Source organism: Scyliorhinus canicula, chromosome 18 (assembly GCF_902713615.1).
Source record: "Scyliorhinus canicula chromosome 18, sScyCan1.1, whole genome shotgun sequence".
NCBI lineage: Eukaryota > Metazoa > Chordata > Chondrichthyes > Carcharhiniformes > Scyliorhinidae > Scyliorhinus > Scyliorhinus canicula.
Genome location: NC_052163.1, coordinates 96,909,195 through 96,932,300, shown reverse-complemented (window position 1 = coordinate 96,932,300; position 23,106 = coordinate 96,909,195). Strand labels below are relative to the sequence as shown.

General features: G+C 44.5%; 1 protein-coding gene across 2 annotated transcripts; it reads left to right on the top strand.

Moving 5' to 3' along the window:
- Nucleotides 1-11,125: 11,125 nt before the first annotated feature.
- Nucleotides 11,126-21,900, top strand: LOC119952841 (iron-sulfur cluster assembly 1 homolog, mitochondrial-like). Of its 2 annotated transcripts, XM_038776367.1 has the most exons (4): nt 11,126-11,271; nt 14,164-14,217; nt 19,316-19,421; nt 21,449-21,900. In XM_038776367.1, the coding sequence occupies exons 1-4, from the start codon at nt 11,149-11,151 to the stop codon at nt 21,595-21,597; spliced, it is 432 nt and encodes a 143-aa protein (XP_038632295.1). In that variant the 5' UTR covers nt 11,126-11,148; the 3' UTR covers nt 21,598-21,900. The 2 variants fall into 2 exon arrangements, with proteins under 2 accessions (XP_038632295.1, XP_038632296.1); XM_038776368.1 differs by lacking the exon at nt 14,164-14,217 and having other exon boundaries at nt 11,127-11,271.
- Nucleotides 21,901-23,106: the final 1,206 nt, after the last annotated feature.

Sequence of the window (23,106 nt, the reverse complement as noted above, 5' to 3'; positions counted from 1 at the left end):
GAACTCCTGCCTCCCGTGGATTACTACAGTGGCGACGAGGTAAACTACAAATTTTGCGGAGACCAGCTGCCGCACTCGGAGGGTAAGCCTTGCCATTTTTAAATGCCGTGTTTTGGGAGGTTAGAGGCATTCGACCCGGCTATTGAGGACTGGTCCCAGTATGTGGAGAGAATGTGTTACTTCTTCCGGGCAAATGATATACTGACGGACGAAAGGAGACGGCTTATCCTGCTGTCGGCGTGCGGACCCTCCGCTTTCGCCATTATACGTCGTCTGACTTATCCCGATGTGCTGGACATGAAAACTTTCCAAGAAGTAACGGAATTGGTGAAAGAGCACTACGACCCAAAACCACCTCTCATTTTGCGAAGGTACAGATTCTACACAGCGAAGCGGGAAGACAGGGCGTCAGTCACGAATTTCTTGACCCGCCTGAGAAGGCTGGCAGAAAAATGTGAGTTCGGCCTGACGCTAAATGAAATGCTTCGGGACCGGTTAGTGTGTGGTATAAACAACCTCACAATACAGAAACGCCTGTTGGCGGAAACGGAGCTAGACTGCAGGCAGGCGTTACAGCTCGCACTGTCCCTAGAAAAGGCAGCAAGTGGGGCGCAGGAACTACAGGGCACGCCAATGGAGGTAGATACCTGTGAGAGGGACTACCACAACGGGTCCTGCTACCAGATAGCCGCTCTCAGGAAAAACCTGAGGAATAGAGGGGAAAAGGAAAACCCCAGAACTGCCACAAAGTCTGCCAGGACTAACTGGAGAGAGAGGGAAGTACCGGCTGAGGCTCCCCCAACAGAGAAGGACCGTTTCTGGCACCAGACAGAGTGGGGTAACAACGACAGAAACCCTAGGAGGTGGCAAAAGAGGAATAGCAGGTGGGGACGCAGGGAAGTACACAACCTAGACGCCCCATCCTCCTCCGAAGGGGAACAATTACATAATATTACAACGAAGAAAGCAGAACACATTAGGATTACCCCACGGGTGAACGGGCGGCCGGCAATAATGGAAATAGACACGGGTGCGGCCGTATCAGTAATGGGAGTGGCAGCATTTAGAAAAGTCAAAGATGGACTCCAGCCACTAACCCTAACAAAAACATCGACGAAACTTAAAACCTACACAGGGGAACCCCTGGAAGTTCTAGGCATGACTCATGTACCTGTGGAATATGAGAAACAATTGCTCAGATTACCAGTGACGATAGTAGAGGGCTCCGGACCGAGCTTAATTGGACGGAATTGGCTGAAAGACCTAAAATTAGATTGGATGAAAATTTTCCAGAGTGGAAGCGGCCAGTTGAGTGGAGTACTCCAAAAATACCCGGAGGTCTTCCAGGAAGGTTTGGGGGAAATCATAGGCGCCAAAGCAATTTTGCATGTGGACCCAGAAGCCCTTCCGAAATTTTGTAAGGCCAGGCCGGTACCTTTTGCATTAAGGAAGAAAGTAGATGATGAAATAGAAAGATTACGGCGCGACGGCATTATCAGACCAGTACAGTTTTCGGAATGGGCAGCGCCGGTGGTACCAATTTTGAAGCCAGACGGTTCGATACGTCTCTGGAGATTTCAAACAGACAGTAAACAAATACGCACTGCTGGACAAATACCCAATCCCGAAAATAGACGACCTATATGCCAAATTGGCAGGTGGGCTTTTGTTCACGAAACTAGACATGAGCCACGCCTACCTGCAGTTAAAACTGGACAAGGGCTCCCAGAGGTTCGCTACGATCAACTCCCTGAAGGGCCTTTTTCGTTATACTAGGCTACCTTTTGGAGTGTCATCAGCCTGCGCTATATTCCAGCGTATGATGGAAAATATTCTGCAGGGACTACCGCAGGTGGCGATTTATTTGGACGATGTCTTAATCACGGGTAGGACAAACAGGGAACACTTAAGGAACCTGGAGGAAGTGCTCAGGCGTTTCACAAAGGCAGGCGTATGGCTAAAAAGGGAAAAATGTGTTTTTCTGGCCCCACAAGTGACGTACCTGGGATATAAAGTAGACGAGTCAGGCTTACATCCATTAGAAGACAGAGTAAGGGCAATAAAAGAAGCCCCAGCGCCCACCACGGTCCAGGAGTTACGTTCATTTCTAGGGTTGGTAACCTATTATGGAAAATTTATTGAAAATAGGGCATCCATCCTAGAACCCCTCCACCAGCTACTAAAAAGGGGCAAGAATGGAAATGGTCCACCCGCCAAAACCGAGCATTTAGGGACATTAAGGAACCGCAGTCATCCGAAAATGTCCTAGAGCATTATGACCCAAGGAAGGAGTTGGTGGTCACTTGTGATGCATCCCCCTACGGGGTAGGAGCCGTCTTAGCCCATAGAGGAAGGAATGGGGAAGAACGGCCAATAGCCTATGCTTCGAGGACCTTGGCGATGGCTGAGAGGAAGTACGCCCAAATTGAGGAAGGAAGGACTGGCGGTGATATTCGCAGTAAAAAAATTTCACCAGTATCTGTACGGGCAGAAATTCACCATAGTGATGGACCATAAGCCGTTATTAGGATTATTAAAAGAGGACAAAGTCAATACCCCCGATTGCATCAGCTAGAATCCAACGCTGGGCGTCGCTACTGGCGGCATATAGATACGTTCTGGAGCACAGACCGGGAACGCAAATAGCACATGCAGATGCTTTGAGCAGACTTCCCCTCCCGGACACTCCGCCGCAAATACCAAAAGTAGAGGAGACAGTAATGACTCTAAATTTGTTGACACCCTACCAGTAGACGCACAACATATTCGGTTGTGGACGCAAAAAGACCCAGTTTTAGCCAAGATGAAACATTTACTGCTAACAGGGGAACTGGAAAGACCAGTGGAGCCCCAGATGCACCCATACTGGAGCAGAAGGGACCAAATAACCGTAGAAGACGGTATCCTATTATGGGGAGCCCGGGTAATCGTATCAGCTCAGGGCCGTCAGGCAAACCTTAACTGAGTTACATCACGGACACCCAGGGGTGTCTGAAATGAAGATGCTAGCTCGAAGCTACGTTTGGTGGCCAGGTTTGGACACAGACATAGCAGCCTTGGTACGTCGGTTCCAGGAGTGCCAACAGGGGCAAAGAGTGCCACCAGCGGTGCCATTGCACCCGTGGGAATGGCCAGGCAGACCGTGGACCCGCCTGCATATTGACCACGCCGGCCCTTTCATGGGCTCAATGTTTTTGGTGATAGTGGACGCCCACTCCAAATGGTTGGACGTCCACCGGGTAAACACAGCAAGCACAGCATCGACAATTGAAAAGCTCAGGGCCTCGTTTGCAACACATGGACTTCCGGAGGTATTGGTGTCGGACAACGGAACGGCATTCACAAGTGGGGAATTTGGAAAATTCCTGAAGGAAAACGGAGTCCGTCACATCAAAACGGCCCCTTACCATCCAGCGACCAACGGCCTGGCAGAGAGAGCAGTCCAGACACTTAAAGCGGGACTCAAGAAGCAGCCGGCAGCGTCAATAGACACAAAGCTCTCCCGCTGGCTGCTTGATTACAGGACCACACCGCATTCCACAATGGGCATACCGTCAGCTGAACTCTTAATGGGAAGGCAGCTGCGAACAAGGCTGAGTCTCCTTTTCCCAAATTTAACGGGGAAAGTGGAGAAACAACAGGAGGCCCAATGCAGGGGGCATGATAATAGTCGGCAGCAGAGACATTTCCAGGTGGGGGCACCAGTTTGGGTCAAGAATTATGGGAATGGACCAACGTGGGTCAAAGGCACGGTAGATTCCCAAACAGGGCCCATATCCTATGAGGTTTCAATAGGAGGTAAGGTGCTGAAGAAACACCTAGACCAAATAAGGGCAGCAGAACCACACCTGGAGGCAGGCGAAGCAGGACCGCCTCAAGCTGGGATAGCCCAGACGGAAAGGATACCCACACCCCAGCCCCGAGCAATTTCTCCAGGCCTCGTCATCCAGTCATCAGAGTCGGAGATGGACACACTCGACGAGGCCGCCGCAACACCTCTCCCCGAGGAGGAGGAAGAACAACTTCCAAGGAGGTCGTCAAGGAAAAGACGGGCACCTATGAGGTACACCCCGCCCACTTCGGAGAATGACCCGGCGGACGATACAGAGGTGACAGACCCGGACATGAGGAGCAGGAAGAAGCTCAGAGGAATGCCAGCTGGCAGGAATTCCTCAGACCTTGGGGGGGGGGAGGGGTGTAATGAACTCCAATTGGCTTTATTGGTTGGCCAATTGGAGTATGAGCTCCCTCAATGATAGCTCATTGAGGGGCCCATATAATCACCTGTGTAGGCTTTGTGAGGCGTCTTAAGTTGACTGGACTGCTAGCAGCACTGTTTGTAGCTGCTCCTGTAATATTGTTATTGTAAATAAATATTGGTGTGGTGACGGAACTCCTGCCTCCCGTGGATTACTACAGTATGATACTTTGATTCCTGAAGTCAATGACCAGCTCTTTAGTTTTGCTGACATTGAGGGAGGGATTGTTGTTGTTACACCATTCCACTAGGTTCTCTATCACCCTCCTGTACTCTGTCTCATCTTTGTTTGAGATCCAACCCACTACGGTCGTGCCATCAGCAAACTTGTAGATGGAGTTGGAGCCAAATCTTGCCATATAGTCGTGTGTGTATAGGGAGTATAGCAGAGGGCTAAGTACGCAGCCTTGCTGTATTGAGGACTATCTTGGAGGAGGTGTTGTTGTTTATCCTTACTGATTGTGGTCTATGGGTCAGAAAATCAAGGATCCAGTTGCAGAGGGAGGAACCAAGTTCTAGGTTTTGGACTTTTGATACGAGCTTAGCTGGGATTATGGTGTTGAAGTCGGAACTGTAGCCAATGAATAGGAGTCTGATGTAGGAGTCCTTGTTGTCGAGATGCTCCAGGGATGATTGTAAGGCCAGGGAGATGGCGTCTGCTGTGGACCGGGTTGTGGTGATATGCGAATTGCAGTGGATCAAGGCATTCTGGGAGTATGGAGTTATAAAGTGTGAAGTATACATGTGTCTGATCTCATGACCTGCTGTAAATGGAAATGAAGTATAAAAAGGGGCATCAATGTTGTAGTATAAAGGTCTGGCACATAAAGGTTAACATGGAACTGAGTACAGTATCACTCATCCAATAACGTAAAAAAACACATGACCCACATCTAGGGGTCAGTGTAGTCTTGGACAGAGTCTTGCGTAGAAGCAAACATAGAGATCTTTATTGCACCAATGTATATAGTTTTTAGTAGTTAATAAATGCTTATTATTGAACTCCTAAGACTATAAATACTTTATAACACCTACCCCATTACACTCAACACCCCACAACCAACATCCAATGGATATTGGGCAGTCCTCTATATTCCAGTATGGGAACATCCCACCAGGCACTGTACTGAACGTTAAGTTGAGTATCAATCACCAGAAAAGATGATCTAACTGGATGACATCTTAAACTGTAAATGCTTATATTGTGCATTTATGTTTTCCTCTGTTAACTACTGCTGGTGCATGGGTTTCATGTGTAACAGGTGACACCTTATACTTTGCCCAAGTGGCCGTAACTTATCTGAGACTGGACAGTGAATCCTCTGTATGCATTGATTTATTTTGCTTCATTGACTTTGGCCAAACCGCTTTCCTTGTGCTTCTAGATATCCCAACTGACGATTGCTGATGGGTTGAGTATGAAATATATTAACAAAGTAGAATATGGCAGGAAATATAAAGAAATAGTTTGTGTGGGTTCCCTAGATTGATTTAAAAAGTAAAACATCACTAGTGTACTTGGAGATATCCAATGAAGCAAATATGTGGATGTTGGACAAGGACTGGATGGTGACTCCTTTCATGTTGGCTCACAAATGAAGGACAAACAGTTATCCTTCACTCTCAAGTAAATTGTCTGAGTTGGGAAGACAGGAAAAGAAGCAGCATGGAGGTGCTTTTCAATTTCTGCTGATCTGTTTCTCATCTGAAAAGAGATTAAATCCCCAGCACACCAATTTACCGATGATCAAACCGGCCTGGTGTTAATGGAATAAAGCCTTTCATGTTCATCTTGGCGGCACTTTGTCAAATAGCAGCTTAAAGGGCTCTATGGATGTCATCTAAAACTCCTCGTACTCTAGGAATTCCCACTCTACTGTACAATCAGGGAGCTCTAGCCCAAACAGCCTTGTATGAGAAAGGATGCCTCTATTAATTACTTTAAATGGATGCACCTATTTCAGGAGCTTCTAATTACAGGTGAAGCAGAGGCAGGGAGGAGGTTGCTTCCTTTGGAGCCGCACAAAATTTTACAGAGCTATGAGTCAGTATTCAAATTATCTGTCCTTTGTATTTCCATACAAGGAACATTTGATGTAAGAGGTCCAGCAAACATGGCCCTTATGTGTCTTCCATTTTCAAAAACTGAAAAAACCACCAGAAAAAACACCGGTGAGAGCTATAATTGAGTTATTCTTAGGGTATTGCTATGAATCAACGTTTATTGCAGTTTTATAATACACAAACACAAACATTCTGATGTGCCACTTGCAAATTACTGCCAAAATTGCTGTAATTTACAAAACTGAATTTTTTAATTCTTCCTGTGATTCTTCTATAGTCACTTCAATTTTAGAGCTTGATAAATGGCATGTTTACCAGTACTTTCACAGAATAAAAACACAATTTCAAAAAATAAACTTAAAATTACTCTGTCAGGCAGTACAACTGGATGAGGAAAAAAGGAATTTAGACTAAAGTGGGTTCACTCTTATTCCATGATCATCTGCAATGTGACTTATCTGTGCTAAAATTAGAGAAACTCCAACTCCATGGGCGAAATCCTCCGTTTGGGAGACTATGGGTTGGATTCTCCGATTCTGCAGCAATCTCCGCAGGATTCGTCTGGTCTTATGACCAGAAAGTCGGCATTGTTCCCCCCTCCTGTCCTCCACCTGGTGGGGGCTAGCAGCTGCGCAGCATAAAGCCCCCAGCTTTATCTGCGGATACGGCTGCAGAATGGCCAGGTTTGTGGTTGCGCATGCGCACGGTGACGGCCGTGAAACATGGAGCCAGTCGCGTGGGGACCTGGCCTGCCAAAAACTGCCCCTTGTGACCCCTCTCGCTACCCGTGCACCACCACCCCCCCACCCCCCACCCCCCACCCGCCGCTGAAGCCCCCTCCTGCCAGTGGAACAGCTCCCTTCCAACTGTGGGGGCATTGGACACAGTCTGCAGCCGCCACGCATGGTCCCTGAACATTTTGAGGACACGCAGGGCCACCCTGGCACCTGTGCACCCTTGAACTGCCACCCTGGCACCCTTGAAATGCTCCTGCCAGCTTGGCAGTTCCACCCAGGCACCTTGGCAGGGACCTCCGATGGCCTGGGAGACCCCCTGGGTGTTGTTCCACCTGGTCCATATTTGTGTTGTCCAATGCTGAATGGCGCGCAGCTGCAGCCTTGCTGAGAAGGCTGGTAGATCCTGAGTAAGTGCGCTCAAGTATGTTTAAAGCCTACTTTGGTCACACCCCTTTTGGGCGTGACTCCGATTCTGACCCCTCGCAGGACTTGGGTATATCCCATGAGGGGTGAAGGCTGTCGGGAAGCCCGCAGGAGGCCTCTCCCGTGATCTATTGGCTGCATTGCGCTCAAACGAGAGCGCAACGTGGCAGGTAGATCTTGCCCACTGTTTTCTTTCCACATTAACAAAAGAAATAAAGGGTAATATAGGAAATGAATTAAGGCCTCATGAATATCAACAGGATCAACGGTTTAAAAAGCTTGTTCCTTGGATGAGCAGAATTGACTGATTACTCAAGGTCTCTCAACGGCCATTTATTTCTTCTCTGACAGTGTGGACAAAATATCAAATTTACATAACACAATAAATAGTGAACCGATGTAGTATGTTTAAAAAGCTTTATGTTTAAAAAATATGCAAAATATATCATGATTGACAGTATCACCTTACATCAGAGAACCTAATATTGACTTAATTGTGCACACCACATAAAATATTAATATTAATCTCTCGTACTCTGCAATAGTTTAGAATCAAAGCTACAATATTCATGGCCGGAGTTACGACTATTATATTGCATTTGTAAAAGTATTATTCTTGAGTTATTGAAATTCAAAAAGTAAATGGAGTTCTAATTGAACTTCCACTGAAGTCACAGTGGCAGAATGAGTGATTCTCCCAGGAAACTCATCCCCATCATAAATTCCTAAAACTATTTAAAGTTCAAAATGTGACAAGAGTAAGAACCCTGGATGATTTCCTTCTACTCCTGAGATCTATTAACTAAACACAGACCACTCCTTCATGGTTCAGCTATGGCTGCCATGAGCCTTTCATTTGTCTAGCAGGTTTTTGAGGTTGCTGACAACTAGAGGTTGCTAAATAGGCTTGCCACCCCTGTGCTCAGCGGGGTGTGGGGGCCCTCAGCCATGGCTGTCACCGACTGAGGGATGCCTTGGACACTTTCACTCAAGGTGCACCAGGCTCTCCACTGCCTTCACCACCGTAGCAGTGTTGGCCTCGATGCCATTCATTACCAGTGCCATCTCCTGTGCTCGTAGCCTCTGCCACTCCTCCAAGCGGCTATGGACCTGCTGGAGTGATGCTGACATCTCCCTCTGAATGCCCCAGCCACTCCCTGTCGTCTCTTGGGGGTTCCTACCTCCACCTGATGTACATCAGCAGCAGGGTGATGCTCACTAGATTGTGCCCAGGTGCCTGACCTCTAACATGTCCCACCGAAATGTGTGTATCTCCGCTGGTGGAGGGTGAGGATGATAGCTGTGCCGTAACCACGGTGGCATCCTCGGAGCTCGCCTTCAAGATGTTCTCCTCAGAGACAGGAGACGGGGGCCACCTATAATGTGCCGGCACCATCAGTCCGGTCAGTGGGAGGGATGGTTTAGTCAGTAAGGCAATCGCTACTCACATTTGACCGGTCGCCCGGGTGGAGTCTAGTGGTTCCTCACCTCTGCAGCATCCGCCAGCCTCTGCATGGGTGACAGATCTGTCCTCGGCTACACAAGTCACTTCCAGGACCCGCTCCTCAAAGGAGTTGAGGATATTTAAGTCTGGGTTCTCTCCAGCCGATTGTTGGAGAGCTTTTCCAGAGGAGACACAGAGAGGGCATTGTTACTCACATGCGTGGTTTAGTAGTGGGGGAGGGTGGCTGGTGGTTGCTTGTAGAGTTGGGGTGGATGCTCCCATGGGGGGAGGGGGGTGTCATTGGTGCATATTCACTCGTACTGCCCGGTGTAGGTCTTTGAACTTCTTCCTACACTGCTGGCCAGCCCTCTTGGTCACACTGCTGGAGCTAACGGCTGCCATCACCTCATTCCAGGCAGCACAGCTGCCTTGTAACTCACCCTCCGGGGCACATAGGGAACAGAACATACCTCACCGCTTCCAGGAACCTCCCCAAGTAAGCGTCCTCGAATCTTGGGTCTGGTGTCCTCGGCACCACTCGACCTTGTTCGCAGTGTGGCTGACGAGTGCGGTCCTGGCGAATCGGCTGGCGAGGCGTTATGTACGGCGAGAAGCCCGTGAGGCCTCATTAAGTGGACCAATTAACGTTGAATTGCATTGCTGGTTTTGCTCGACCAAGTGCCGGGAAACGCGCAGCAAATCCCGCTCGCTACAACACTTGGAAATTTTTCCAGAGAATCACGCCCATCATTTCCACATCCACCCTGTCAAGACCCCTCAGGATCTTACATGTTTCAATCAAATTGTCTCTTACTCTTCTAAACTCCAGCCGATAAAGGTGTAGCCTGTCCAATCTTTCTTCATAAGGCAACCTATCCATTCCTGGTATTAATCTAGTAAACCTTCTCCAAACTGCTTATAACACTTTTACAACTTTCCTTAAATAAGACAATACAGTACATAGTACTTCAGATATGGTCTACCCAGTGTCCTGTACAACTGAAGCGCACCCTCCCTACTTTCATACTTTCTCCTTTTCTGAGGAAGGATGTTCTTGCTCTCGAGGAAGTGCAGCGAAAGTTTACCAGACTGATTCCAGGTATGGCGGGACAGTCATATGAGGAGAGATTGACTAGGTTAGGATTGTTCTCGCTGGAGTTCAGAAGAATGAGGGGGGATCTCATAGAGACTTATAAAATTCTAACAGGACTAGACAAGGAAGATGCAGGGAGAATGTTCCCAATGGTGGCTATGTCCAGAACCAGGAGTCATAGTCTGAAGATTCAGGGTAAATCATTTTGGACAGAGATGAGGAGACATGCTTCACCCAAAGAGTGGGTGGAATTCATTACCACAGGAAGTAGTTGATGCTAAAACATTGAATATATTCAAGAGGTGGCTAGATATAGCACTTGAGGTGAATGGGATCAAAGGTTATGGGAAGAAAGCAGGAATAGGCTATTGAGTTGGATGATCAGCCATGATCGTGATAAATGGTGGAGCAGGCTCGAAGGACCCCTCCTGCTCCTATCTTCTATGTATCTATATTCAATTCCCCTCACAGTAAACAATATCTGAGGCAAGAGATTTAATACATCTGTATCTGTACAAGGTGCTTATTTTTCCTACTCGAGAGATTAGTAACACATCTTCCAATATCAGGACAAATTTGAAGACTTTCATGGTGATTGTGGATTTGTTTCATGTTTATTGTCTTTGTACAGAACAGTTAAAAAAAGAACACGGTTGGGTGAGAGAAGGGGAGAGGAAGGTTGGTGCAGGGAGGGTGATAGAAAATTAGTTCTGAAAATTGGTTCACCATTCACTGGTTTAACATTTGAGAAATGTGTGAATCCACCATCGCAAACACCTCTCCGCCTTTAAAATCCTCCGCCAAAATGTAATTCGCCAGTCAGGTTTTTGGTTACTGTACCTCTCTTTAACTCTTGCGTCATCCATAACTCCTTGCCCAATGACCCCGTTAGCTACCTCGGAATGTTTTCTGAGCTAAAGGTGCCATACATCTGCAGGCCGAATAAAATCCGGCTCATAAATTAGGGCATTTCGGCAGCAACTCCGCCCCACACACAGTTGACAGAAAGGAGAGAAGCGCCCGCCCCAGCTTTGGCTCGCTTCACCTGCCGGTTACTATGGGCGCCCCCCGCCGCCGCCTCGTTGCCATAACACAACACGGCCCTCTGTGATTGGTCAGGAGAGGGCCAATGAGAGGCCGTGTTGCTGAAAGTGTCCACGGGAACAAGATGGCGACGGCAGTGGTGAGGGCGAGTGTCCGAGCGGCGAGAGATCGGAGGCTGAGGGTGCCGGCTAGAGCCGCCCTGCTGCTGGTAAGGGAGTGGGGTGCGGTCGGTCAGGAATCTGTGCTGAATTCTGAAAGATTCCAATGTTCGTGCGGCCTATCGAAGGCTGTTCTTGGGAGGAGGAAGAGGAGATGTGAGAGAGGTGTTTGAGATAATCTTTATTATTGTCACAAGTAGGCTTACATTAACACTGCAATGAAGTTACTGTGAAAATCCCCTAGTCGCCCCATTCTGGCGCCTGTTTGGGTACAAAGGGCGAATTCAGAATGTTCAAATTACCTAACAGCAGGTCTTTGGGACTTGTGGGAGGAAATCGGAGCACCCGGAGGAAACCCACACAGACGCAGGGAGAATGTGCAGACTCTGCAGAGTGACCCAAGCGGGAATCGAACCTGGGACCCTGGTGCTGTGAAGCAACAGTGGTAACCACTGCTACCAAACTGCCTATGTGGACAGAGTTGGTAGGGAGAGAGAAACTGTCCTTTGGCAAAAGGATCCAGACAGAACCAGTGGACACTCATTTAAAGTGGTTGGTGAAGAAACAATGAGAGAAATGGACTTTTTTAAACACAGCAAATGGTTGGGATCTGGATCCCACTGCCTGAAAACAGTGGCGACAGATTCAAATGCAGCCTTCGGAGGACTGCAGAGATAAATTGTACTTGAGCATAGAAATGAAAATACAGAAAATGCTAATAATTATGTCAGGTGATATCTTTGGAAAGAGAAATAAGTTAACCAATCGGAGATTTTAATTCACTCATCCACTTACTTACATAGTTAAAATTAGGCCCAATGTTTCATACCAGTGACCTTCTGAAAGGTCATTGAGCTGAATACTTCATTTTCTGTTTTTATTTCAGATTTCTAACATCTTTAGTATTTTGTTTTAATACGTGATTTGTACCTACCTGTTCCATAATTAATTGGTTTGAGAGGATTGGCTGAGAGACTCATTTATTTAACAAGCTGCCTAATTGATTGTGTTAGTATAGAATGATACAATATTTGTACATGTTGTCAACATCAGATTAATCTTCTCTAATGTTAAGGTCCAGTTATTGGTTCTGTGACTGCCCTCCGTCTTGTAACATTACCATGACCCTAATATGAAGTCAGTAATTCTTAAACAATATGTACTTTTAGCCCTGTCTGCCATTTCAACTCTCACGCCTCCAACATTTCTGAAGATTTAAAAAAAAATAATCTTGTCAATCTATATATAGTATATTAGAAAATATTGTACCGCAGTGATCTTAACAATTTTGCATTTGGTTCAGATGATTTAGCTGGAACTAATTCAACGGGTCTGCTACTTAACAAATGCTCTGCCTCCACCAATGTTGTCAGATCCCTGCAATCCCCAAGACTTCAAAGGACCTATTGGAACCCAGGATCTCTCTCATTAGACTTCTTCTGCTATAATCCATGCCATGACCCCTTCTTAGTGATCACAAACCCATAGATCACATATCCATTATTTCCTGATCCTATAACTGTCTCCAATGCTCTCAGATCCTGAACTCCCAACAGTGCCTCTTCACGAAAATATAAGAAATGGGAGTAGGACATATAATTCATCAGACTTGGTCTGCCATTTATTATAGTCAGTCTGAACTTCTATATCAGCTTCACTTTCCTGTATTACCCCTATTTAATTTGGGTCCCTTAGTGCCCAAAAATATATCTTCCTTTTTGTGACTATAATGACGATCTTTATTGTCACAAGCAGGCTTAAATTAGCACTGCAGTGAAGTTACTGTGAAAAGCACCAAGTCGCCATGTTCCGGTGACTGCTCGGGTGCACAGGGGAGAATTCCGAACGTCCAATTCACCTAACAAGCACGGCTTTCTGTACTTGTGGGAGGAAACGGGAGCACCTGGAGGAAACCCATGCAGACACGGGGGAAAATGTGCAGACTCCACTCGGACAGTGACCCAAGCCGGGAGTCAAACCTGGGACCCTGGCGCTGTGAAGCAACAGTGCTAATCACTGTGCTACTGTGCCGCCCTCGCCCAATGAGTGAACATCCACAGCCCACTGGGTTGGAGCAACACTGCAATTCACAAATCACTGAGTGGAGCAATTTCTCCAGGTCTCAGTCCTGAATTGCTGATTCTTGCCCTGAGTCTTAGAATTCTAAGTCTTAGAGTTCTAGAATTTTTAGCCTCTCACCATCCCAGCACCCCAATCCTGTTGCTTCCCCAACATTCCCATGTCAGTGGTAATATTTTGGATAACACCATGTGATGAAAAATCCTCTTGACCTGCCATGAGCAACATCACAAGATATCTGCTAGTCATAAGATACGCACAGATCTGTCGTACTACTGGAGATGGAAAACCAATATCTTTAAAATCAGAGCGTAATATAATTGTTTCATGCTGGCAACCTGTGACATACAGCCAGACATTTACAAGCTGCTGACTTGTATCCTCTGATACGTTGGGTCTACATCCATAGTTAAAAGTCACAACCTTGCTTCAAATTACCCACAATGGCTGGGAGATTAGTTGGTACCATAATACTTCTCATCCAGCTCCTTTTGAGTTAAATAATATTGCATAAATATAATGCTTATATATAATGCTATCAAATTGAAAATATTTTGAGCAATTCATACAAAAGATCAGTTTACAATGCAGTCACTGTTTCAATTTTTGTAAACATAGTAGCTGTTTTAAGTCACTATGACCCCCAAACAGAAAATTAGACGAATAACCAAAATCTTTAACGTTCTTCCAGAACAGGCAAAGGAGACGTTGGTTTAACCATTCTTCTGAACTATGGCATTTCTGACAATTCAACTGTTCCTTAAATCATAACCATCAACCAGTCTGTCCTCAAATCGACTGTTATATTTGTTATTTATGGCAGCTCTTTTATCATAATAATGTACATTATTTTTTATTTTCAGACTTCATCTGCTGTTAACAGAATTAAAAATCTTCTGGAACGCCGACCAGAATGTGTATGTAATATTTTGCAGTTTAAAAAAAAAAGATTGTAAGCCTTGAATCAGAAGACTGATCTAGTTTGTTAACTAAGTGCTGACTGACAATCATAATGGTAACTGACGGCAGGCTCAGAAAGTAACTTTTTGTGGGGAAGGGGTGAATTTTGTGCTTATTTAAGGGTGACTACCAGTGATAAGAATTTAACCCTTTTGTGGCACCCAAGATCCGATGGTATTCAACATTTTCTAGTCTGGCATGGTGTGGATCATATGGGCAATGGTTTTTGCCCAGCTATGGAGGTGCACCCTCATTTATAGCAGTGTTTCTCATGCCAGGTGTTCCTACCATCTTCGAGTAAGACTACAACTTTACTGATGATTTTGGTCCATTGTCTCCAGTCCATCAGAGACTGGATTTAAACTGACTTTTTTTCCCATTTGCTTTTGGAGGAAGCTCACCTTAAGTTGTTTTAAACTCGTGTCCCAGAAGTGAAAGGACAGTATCTAACACACCGCAATACACATTTCCTCTCATTTTATTTATTAATCTGAGCCACATTACTTAGAATCCGTTATCTGCCTTTTTATTATTAGGAGTTATCAATCAAGGCTATGCAAATTTATAGTTGTATAGGTATCAGTATAGTTGTACAGGTATCGGTATAGTTGTACAGGTATCAGTAATGTGTTGGGTTTGCTTCATCCATTGTTGGACAGAGTGACTCTTGAGCTGCTTCCACTAATGTTGTTTTATTACCTGAACAAAAAATAGTGTCAGAATCTATTACTCCTTTTATAACTGATTAAGAGTTGAAGCAAATCAAAATTTAATTGGAGTCATAGGGTCCTGTAGCCCTGGTATATTAACAAGGAACTTCCTCAATGCTCTGGTTATTGTCATGACGGTCCCTACTGTTGACCATGTTCATATAGACCGAATATGCCTGCAATTTGCAACGGCTAACACGCAAAGGCATAACATGCTAACACTAGTACAATACTCCACAAAATAACGAGAATATTCCTTTTGCCCAGATGTTTCCAGCTCCACTCCACTTGCCATTTTATTTAAACTACAGTCAGACTTAGTACAAGCTATAACCTCATACTGCTTAGAGAGAATTAGAAGGACTAGCACACAAAAGGTTAACAAGGTATTATTTATATAAAAATAAAAGAACTCGGCAGGTCTGGCAGCATTTGTGATGAGAGATGCAAAGTTAACATGCTGAATAATACCGTCACGCGCTGACAGCAGGATCCGTACCCAGAAGTGGACACCATTCCGACCTCTGGGCCTGCCTTCAGTGTACGCCCAATAATATGGTAATTGTCACAAATTAGCGGCAAAGGTGGGTTACAGACTCATTCCACCCAATCAATGTTGGAAGGCAAAATAACAGTGACACAAGGGTCAGATAGTAGAATGTGTTAATAGCAGAACGAGGGTCAGCACTCTCTGAAAGCCAGCACAAACTGGAGGAACAACATCTCATCTTCCAATTAAGTACTTTACAACCGTCTGGACATAACATTAATTTCAACAACTTCAGACCATGAATTCTCTCCTTCATTTTGATATTTTCTCCCAGCCCTCCCCTCCCAGAAGGTCAGTCTTTTACTTGTCTTTATATTTTACTTTTATAGAATTTACAGCGCAGAAGGCCCTTCAAGTCTGCACTGGCCCTTGGAAAGAGAAACCCACTTGAGCTCCACCCTATCCCGGTAACCAGTAACCCCACATAACCTTTTCGGACACTAAGGGCAATTTAGCATGGCCAATCCACCTAACATGCACATCTTTAGGCTGTGGGAGGAAACCGGAGCGTCCGGAGGAAACCCACGGAGACACAGGGTGAACGTGCAGACTCCACACAGACAGTGACCCTGTGAATCGAATCTGGGACCCTGCTGCTGTGAAGCAACCGTGCAAACCACTGTGCTACCGTGCTGCTTTTGGAGCAGTGAATCGAACCTCTGACAGTTTCTGGGCCTAGTCCAAGAACTCTAAAAGACAGTTGCTGGGCATTGATATGGGCCTCAGCCTAAGCCAGCCTAGTAAATGAGGCAAAGTTAAATCACTTGCTGACTTGTCATCTAGACTTACATGAAGAATGGGTCACTGGGTTCAAGTACCAGAGGTAAGTCAGCATCTAGGGAACCCAAATCCCAGCAGGTTAGAGGTTCTGTAGCATGAGATTGCAGGGGTGAGGGTTACCTCCTAGGATTCTACTAGGAGGACTTGGGCACCTAAAAGTGATGAAAGCTGTAATTCTAAACTATGACACTGTTCTGTTTTTTGATCTTTATTCCACTATTAACATCAGCCTTGGTCCTTAACTCTATCATTAACATTCACTTGTCTAGTGTTCATGACATCTTTGTCAAATCTCTCTTGCGCTCCCCCTATCCCTGGCCTTCTATTTTGCTCCATCCCCTCTCTTCAACATTATATTTCTATCTTTCCTGATCTCTGAAGAAGTCATACCAACTCAACGTTGACTCTGTTTCACTCTCTTCACAGATGCTGCCAGACCTGCTGAATCTTTCCAATATTTTCTGTTTCTTTAATTAAAATTTTAGCAAATCATGGCAACCATGTCAATCCTCATAGGCCGAAGTTTTAAAAATCAAGTCTCTTATCTTTCGGCATTGAAAAAATGTACATTAATTGCATAGTGGTCTGCATCATTAGAATGAAGAGATGATCTAGGAGGGCAAAGCTGCCCCCAGGTTCAGTGCAGTCCATGATAGACATGACTAGCTGATTCTGAGATCTGAGAAGAGGAGGAATCCCAGGCAAAACTGTGGTGTGTGATGCTGATGTGGTAAGGAGGATTGGATCCCAGAGCCACAAAAAAGGCTCAGTGAGATCATGAGGTCTGTTCGGGTAACAAAATCTTTTTGTGTATGCCCTTGGGGCAGTATAGAATAGTATTCAACTCCGCTGAGGGTTTCTGGGTTCCTCCTGATCCTTTGGGTCCGTCCTTTTCCTGAGAAACCACTAAGTCCTGAGCCTTCGTGTTCCCTTCTTCCTCTCGCCCTTCTCCTAATCTTTCTCTCTTCACTGGAGGCTGTGTCTTCAACGGAACCAACAATCCCATCTGTCAGAAACATTACCCCCCCCCCCCCCCCCCCCCCTCTCTCTCTCGGGGTCATGGACAGGAAAACATACCATCGTAAAGGTCCTCCAAATCAGCGGAGAGGCTTCTTCATGGAAGAAATTCTCTGCACACTCAAATGAACAGTTCCTGCAGTCAATTTAGCTTGAACTCAGCTGCAGTTTTAAAACACGCCCAAACAAGCTTGCCCTTAAAATTCGGATTCCCCACTTGTCATGAATATCGCCCTGAAGGTGTATTATTCATTGCCTTCTGACTTATTGCAATCAACACAAGTTACCTGTTAAATTAATATTTAAATAAGATGGACAGATTCCTGACTTTTTGACCCACCGATTTGCTGTATTATTGGAAGTTGGCGTGACAATATCGTAAACGCCGCCCAACATCAACATTCCCCATAATCTCCATAACTGGAAAATGTTCCTGATCTTAGGAGTGTAAAATTCAGCCCAATGCTTAAAGTCCAGTATGACTCTTTCTTCATATTCTGAAGAAGTCATATTAGATTCAACGTTAACTGTTTCTTTCTTCACAGATGCTGCCAGACCTGCTGAGCTCTCCCAGTGCTTTGTTTTGTTTTCAGATCTCCAGCATCAACATTATTTTTCAATATTTACTTGTTTGCTCTTGAGGGTGGCACAACAGCACAGTGGTTAGCACTGCTGTCTCATGGCATTGAGGACCCGGGTCCGATCCCGGTCCCAGGTCACTGTCCATGTGGAGTTTGCACATTCCCCTTCCCCATGTTTGCGTGGGTCTCACCCCACAACCCAAAGACTTGCAGGGTAGGTGAATTGGCCATGCTAAATTGCCCCTTAATTGGGAAAAAATGTTATTGGGTACTCTTTTTATAAAAAAAAAAAAAAATGTTTGCTTTTGTATTCAGTGCAATCGTAATGATATGTAGCTTTTGGGGACAAAAGGAATCAATATTATGGAAAGGTGGGAACAGACTATTGAGTTGGATGTTCAGCCATGATCATATGATTGGTGGAGCATGCTCCAAGGGCCGAATGGCCTCCTATTTCCTATGATTCTGTGAGATGCACACTAGGGAGTTATGACCTCCCATTGCATCTAAAATAAATGGAGCACTTAATGTACTGTAACCATATAACTCTGAAACTACTATTAATGCAAACAGATAATGGATATTGCTTTCTGGCCAGTATGAGACTGCTGATTTAAAGGTGGATGTTTTAAGTAGTGAGCATTGTATGTGAGCTGAAACACTTGAATGGAAATCAAAATTCAGAAGTTAAACTTTTAAATTTAATCTAAAATTGCAATGATTTCCATGATTTTAAGTGCAACTTAAATTTTTTCCTATGATCTTGGTGAAAAAAGGGTGGGTCGTCATATTAAGATTTCAAGGTTCTAAAGGTATTGACTAACTGAATCCTAATAAATTGTTTGTCCATCCATGACTCTAGTGACTTGAAAGGGAAAATAATCAGACAGATTTAACATCTTCACACAGACGGTAGTGAAGTGTTGAGTCGATTTGTCTATGGCAGCCGTCAAGACTGATACTATAAACAGGTTGATGAAGGGGCATAATCATAGGATCGCTACAGTGCAGGAGGCCATTTGGCCCATCAAGTCTGCACCGACCCTCCGAAAGAGCACTCTACCTAGGCCCACTCCCCGTAGCTCCACTTACAAATTTTTGGACAGTTAAGGGGCAATTTAGCATGGCCAATCCACCGAACCAAATATTTTGAAGACAGTAAGAGGGAAGGTACACTGGTACTACTTAAATATTGGGACTGACCAGATAGTCTTTACCAATCTGTACACACTTGAGCCCCATCTCATTGTCTTTCCAGGGAGAATGAGCACAATCCAGGTTCATGACTTTTGTTCACTATTGATCTATGTGTACAGTTAAGGTCATGTCTTCCAATTTTATTCCAAGAGTTATTCTGGTATGTATATACTAAAGCTGCATTGACACTGTTTAGAGAGTTTTCCTTTTTCTTCTTCAGGTTGGTTTGAAAGTTGGAGTACGCACTCGTGGTTGCAGTGGTCTCTCGTATGTGATAGAGTACGCAACGGAGAAGGGGAAATTTGATGAAGAAGTTAATCAGGATGGTATGGAATGTTGGCAATCATGGTGAAATGTTAAACATTCCATTTGTTTAGTCTAAACTTTAAAATTCCCAGTGTCACTTCAGAGCCTCGTTTGGTCATCATTCCCAGGCCAAAAGTGTGGGACAAGTGATTACTGCCAGGGCTCGCTTGTGATAATGAATTGGCTTCAGCGAGTAAGAGAGCTGACTGTATGTTTGTGATGAGGACCTCTTTGTTTACGAACACTTCATACAAGAAACTCCAAAATAAGATGGTGAAACAAAGAAAAGTCCTGCATTTATTTAATGGCATTCAGGATGTCCCAAAATACATTACAGCAATTTAAATGTAGTCACTATGGTTGTGCGGGAAATACAGCAGCCGATTTTTCCATATATGCTCCTGCAAGTAGCAATGTGATAACCAGATAGTCTTTTTTTTGTGAAGGATTATGATTGAGAGAAATATTTGTCAAGACACTGGAGAAAATGTCCCACCTCTTCTACAAAATAGTGCCATGGGATCCTTTACATATGATGGAGCTTTGGTGAATGTCTCTTTCAAAGGATGACCACCAACAGCACAGCTCTCCTTCGGTAGTGCACTGGAGTGCTAGGATAGATTTTTGTTCAAGTCTGTGGCGTGGGACTTGAAACCAGAACCTATTGATTTAACAACAACTTATATTTATATTTTTAAAGTAATTAACACTTCATTCTAGAGCTATAAAGTAAAATTTGGCATTGAACTACAATAAGCGATAATAGGATAAATGGCCAGAAACTTGGCCAGAGGGGTTTTAAGGAATGTTGTGTCTTACAGGAAAGAAAAGTAGATTTGCAGGATGTTCAGAGGAGGAATACCAGGATGTAGAGCAGTGGTGGGCAACCTGTCGGCCGGAGACCACATGCAGCCAATCTTGGTCCTGAATGCAGCCCACTAGACATTCTGCTGACCGTTGCCCATGCATAGGGTTGCCACATTCCGCTGATTTCCGTCCATATATTTTTTCTCTATCAGTATTACTGGTGATATGCATGCAAGGGCAACAAAAGTGAGGAGCTTGCTGATTGCCTACAACATTGAGAGCTGTGCCCACACTCCCTCTGCGTCCAAAGTGTAAACATTCATTTTGCTTTCACCATTTAAAGTTGATGACAGTTCCATTAATATGTAAATGATTAAGTATTTTCTATAGCTTATGAAATATTTGGTATACATTAAATGCATTTAATCTTGAGGCTATGCTAGGAGAATAAATTTGATTTTAATTTTGCGGCCCATCGCGATGAAGAAGGGCCACTCAGTAGCCTACCTTGTCCATTAGTGGTGTAGAGCCTACTTGACTGAAGGAACAGCCCTAATGGTGAAGCAATTAAAATCAGATTCTCAGGAGGCCATCATTAGATGAGCATTGATATCTTGGAAGGTTGTGATTCTGTAGGGGATTAGAGTTAGGAGTCCAGGTCATGAAAAATTTTTTAATTTTCTAATCCTAAAATCAATGTTGCTTGACTGGGGGCCACTGTCGGCCAGCGAGCACAGGAGTGATGTGTGAATAGGATTTGATGCAAGCCAGGGCAGGGGCAGCAGAATTTTAGATGACCTCACGTATGCCAACTGAGCCACAGCTGACCTCAAGATCTTTTTATTTTGATCCAGGCATATGCTCACTGTGCAATAATCAGCTATGTGGGTAGCACAATGGTTAGCAATGTAGCTTCACAGCTCCAGCATCCCAGGTTTGATTCCCGGCTTGGGTCACTGTGGCGTCTACATGGGTTTCCTCTGGGTGCTCTGGTTTCCTCCCAAAAGACGTGCTGTTAGGTGAATTGGACATTCTGAATTCTCCCTCGGTGTACCCGAACAGGCGCCGGAATGTGCCAGCTAGGAGCTTTTCACAGTAACTTCATTGCGGTGTTAATGTAAGCCTACTTGTAACAATAAAGATTATTATTATAAACTTTTGACAATTGAGTTAATGAATATTTAAACCATTTTATCCCTCACTATTATCCAATCCATTCATTGTTTTATTTCCATTTCAGGTGTACGTGTGTTCATTGATCAGAAAGCACAGTTAACCCTGCTAGGAACAGAGATGGATTTTATTGAAACAAAACTTTCTAGTGAATTTGTTTTCAATAATCCAAATATTAAAGGAACATGTGGATGTGGTGAAAGCTTTACTTTGTAAATATTTAGAAAAAATAGAAATATTTATCATGTATATAAAAATAAAGGTGTAAGTATTATGTAACCACATAGATGAGCTTTGTGATTTTCTCAGACTCTTAAGTACATTGCCACCTGAGAATCCATATACAAACAAGTCTGTTGAGAATACCAAAGGGATCTTAACCTGTGATATTTACATCCGTCACTCAGTTGCCGCTTTTCACCTATGTCTGCTGTATATTGATGTAACTACAAGTTTCAATCTTATACTGTGGGTGCTGGATATGTATACCTGCAGTAAAAAAAAAGTTATCAACTCAAATTTTCCCCAATTCTGTCTTTTTGTATAAAAAATGTTTAATACTGTCACCTTGCTAAATCATGCACAGTTCTTTTGTGGTGGTAATGTGTACAAGAACTCTGACTTCCAGGATTTGAGATTCTTACAGATAGTAGGAAGGAGATCCTAGGGTGTTAAAGGAAGTTGCAGCGGAGATAGTGGGTCCATTGTTATAATCCAAAATTCCCTGAACATGGGGAAGGTTTCAGTGGATTGGAAACATGCTAATGTAACACCATTTTTCAAAAAGAGAGAGAGAGAGACAGAATTACAGACCAGTTGTTGGGAAATTTAAATTCATTATGAAAGAAATATCAGGACATTTGGAAAGTCAAAACTCAATCCATCAGAGTCAGCATGGTTTTATGAAAAATAAATCAGGTTTGACTAATATGGTAGAGTTCTTCGAAGATGCAAGAAGCCAAGTGGATAATGGGGATTCTGTAGATGTAGTATATCTGGACTTCCGGAAGAGGTTTGGTAAGGTGCCACACAGAAGGTTAATACACAAGGTGAGATCACATGGAGTGAGAGGTAATTTATTAGCTAGGATAGAAGACAGGCTGACTGACAGTAGACCAAGTTGGGAGAAATGGGTCTTTTTCTAGATGGCAGGATGTAATTAGTGGGGTGCCACAGGGTTCGGTCCTTGGTCTCCAACAATTTGCAATCTATATTAACAACTTGGTACAGAGATAGAAGGTTCTATAGCCAAATTTGCCGATTACATTAAAATAGGTAGAACAGTAAGTTGCAATGAGGAAATAAGAACCGTACAAATTGATGGATAAGGGCAATGCAGTGGTTAGTACTGCTGCCTCACAGTGCTGAGGACCTGGGTCCGATCCCAACCCCGGGTCACTGTCCGTGTGGAGTTTGCATGTTCTGTGTTTGCGTGGGTCTCGCCCTCACAACCCAAAGATGTGCAGGGTACGTGGATTGGCCACACTAAATTGCTGCTTATTGGAAAAAGAACCCAAATGGATAGATAGGTTAGGTGAGTGAGCCAAAATGTGGCAGATGGAGTTTAACGTGGATAAGTGTGTGGTCATCCATTTTGGTTGAAAAAATGGAAAGGCAATCTAAATGGGGAGACTTCGGGGTGCTCTGGTGCAGAGGGACCTGGGTGTCCTCATCCACGAGTCACATAAAACTAGCATGGTACAGCAGGTAATGGAAGTTGGCATT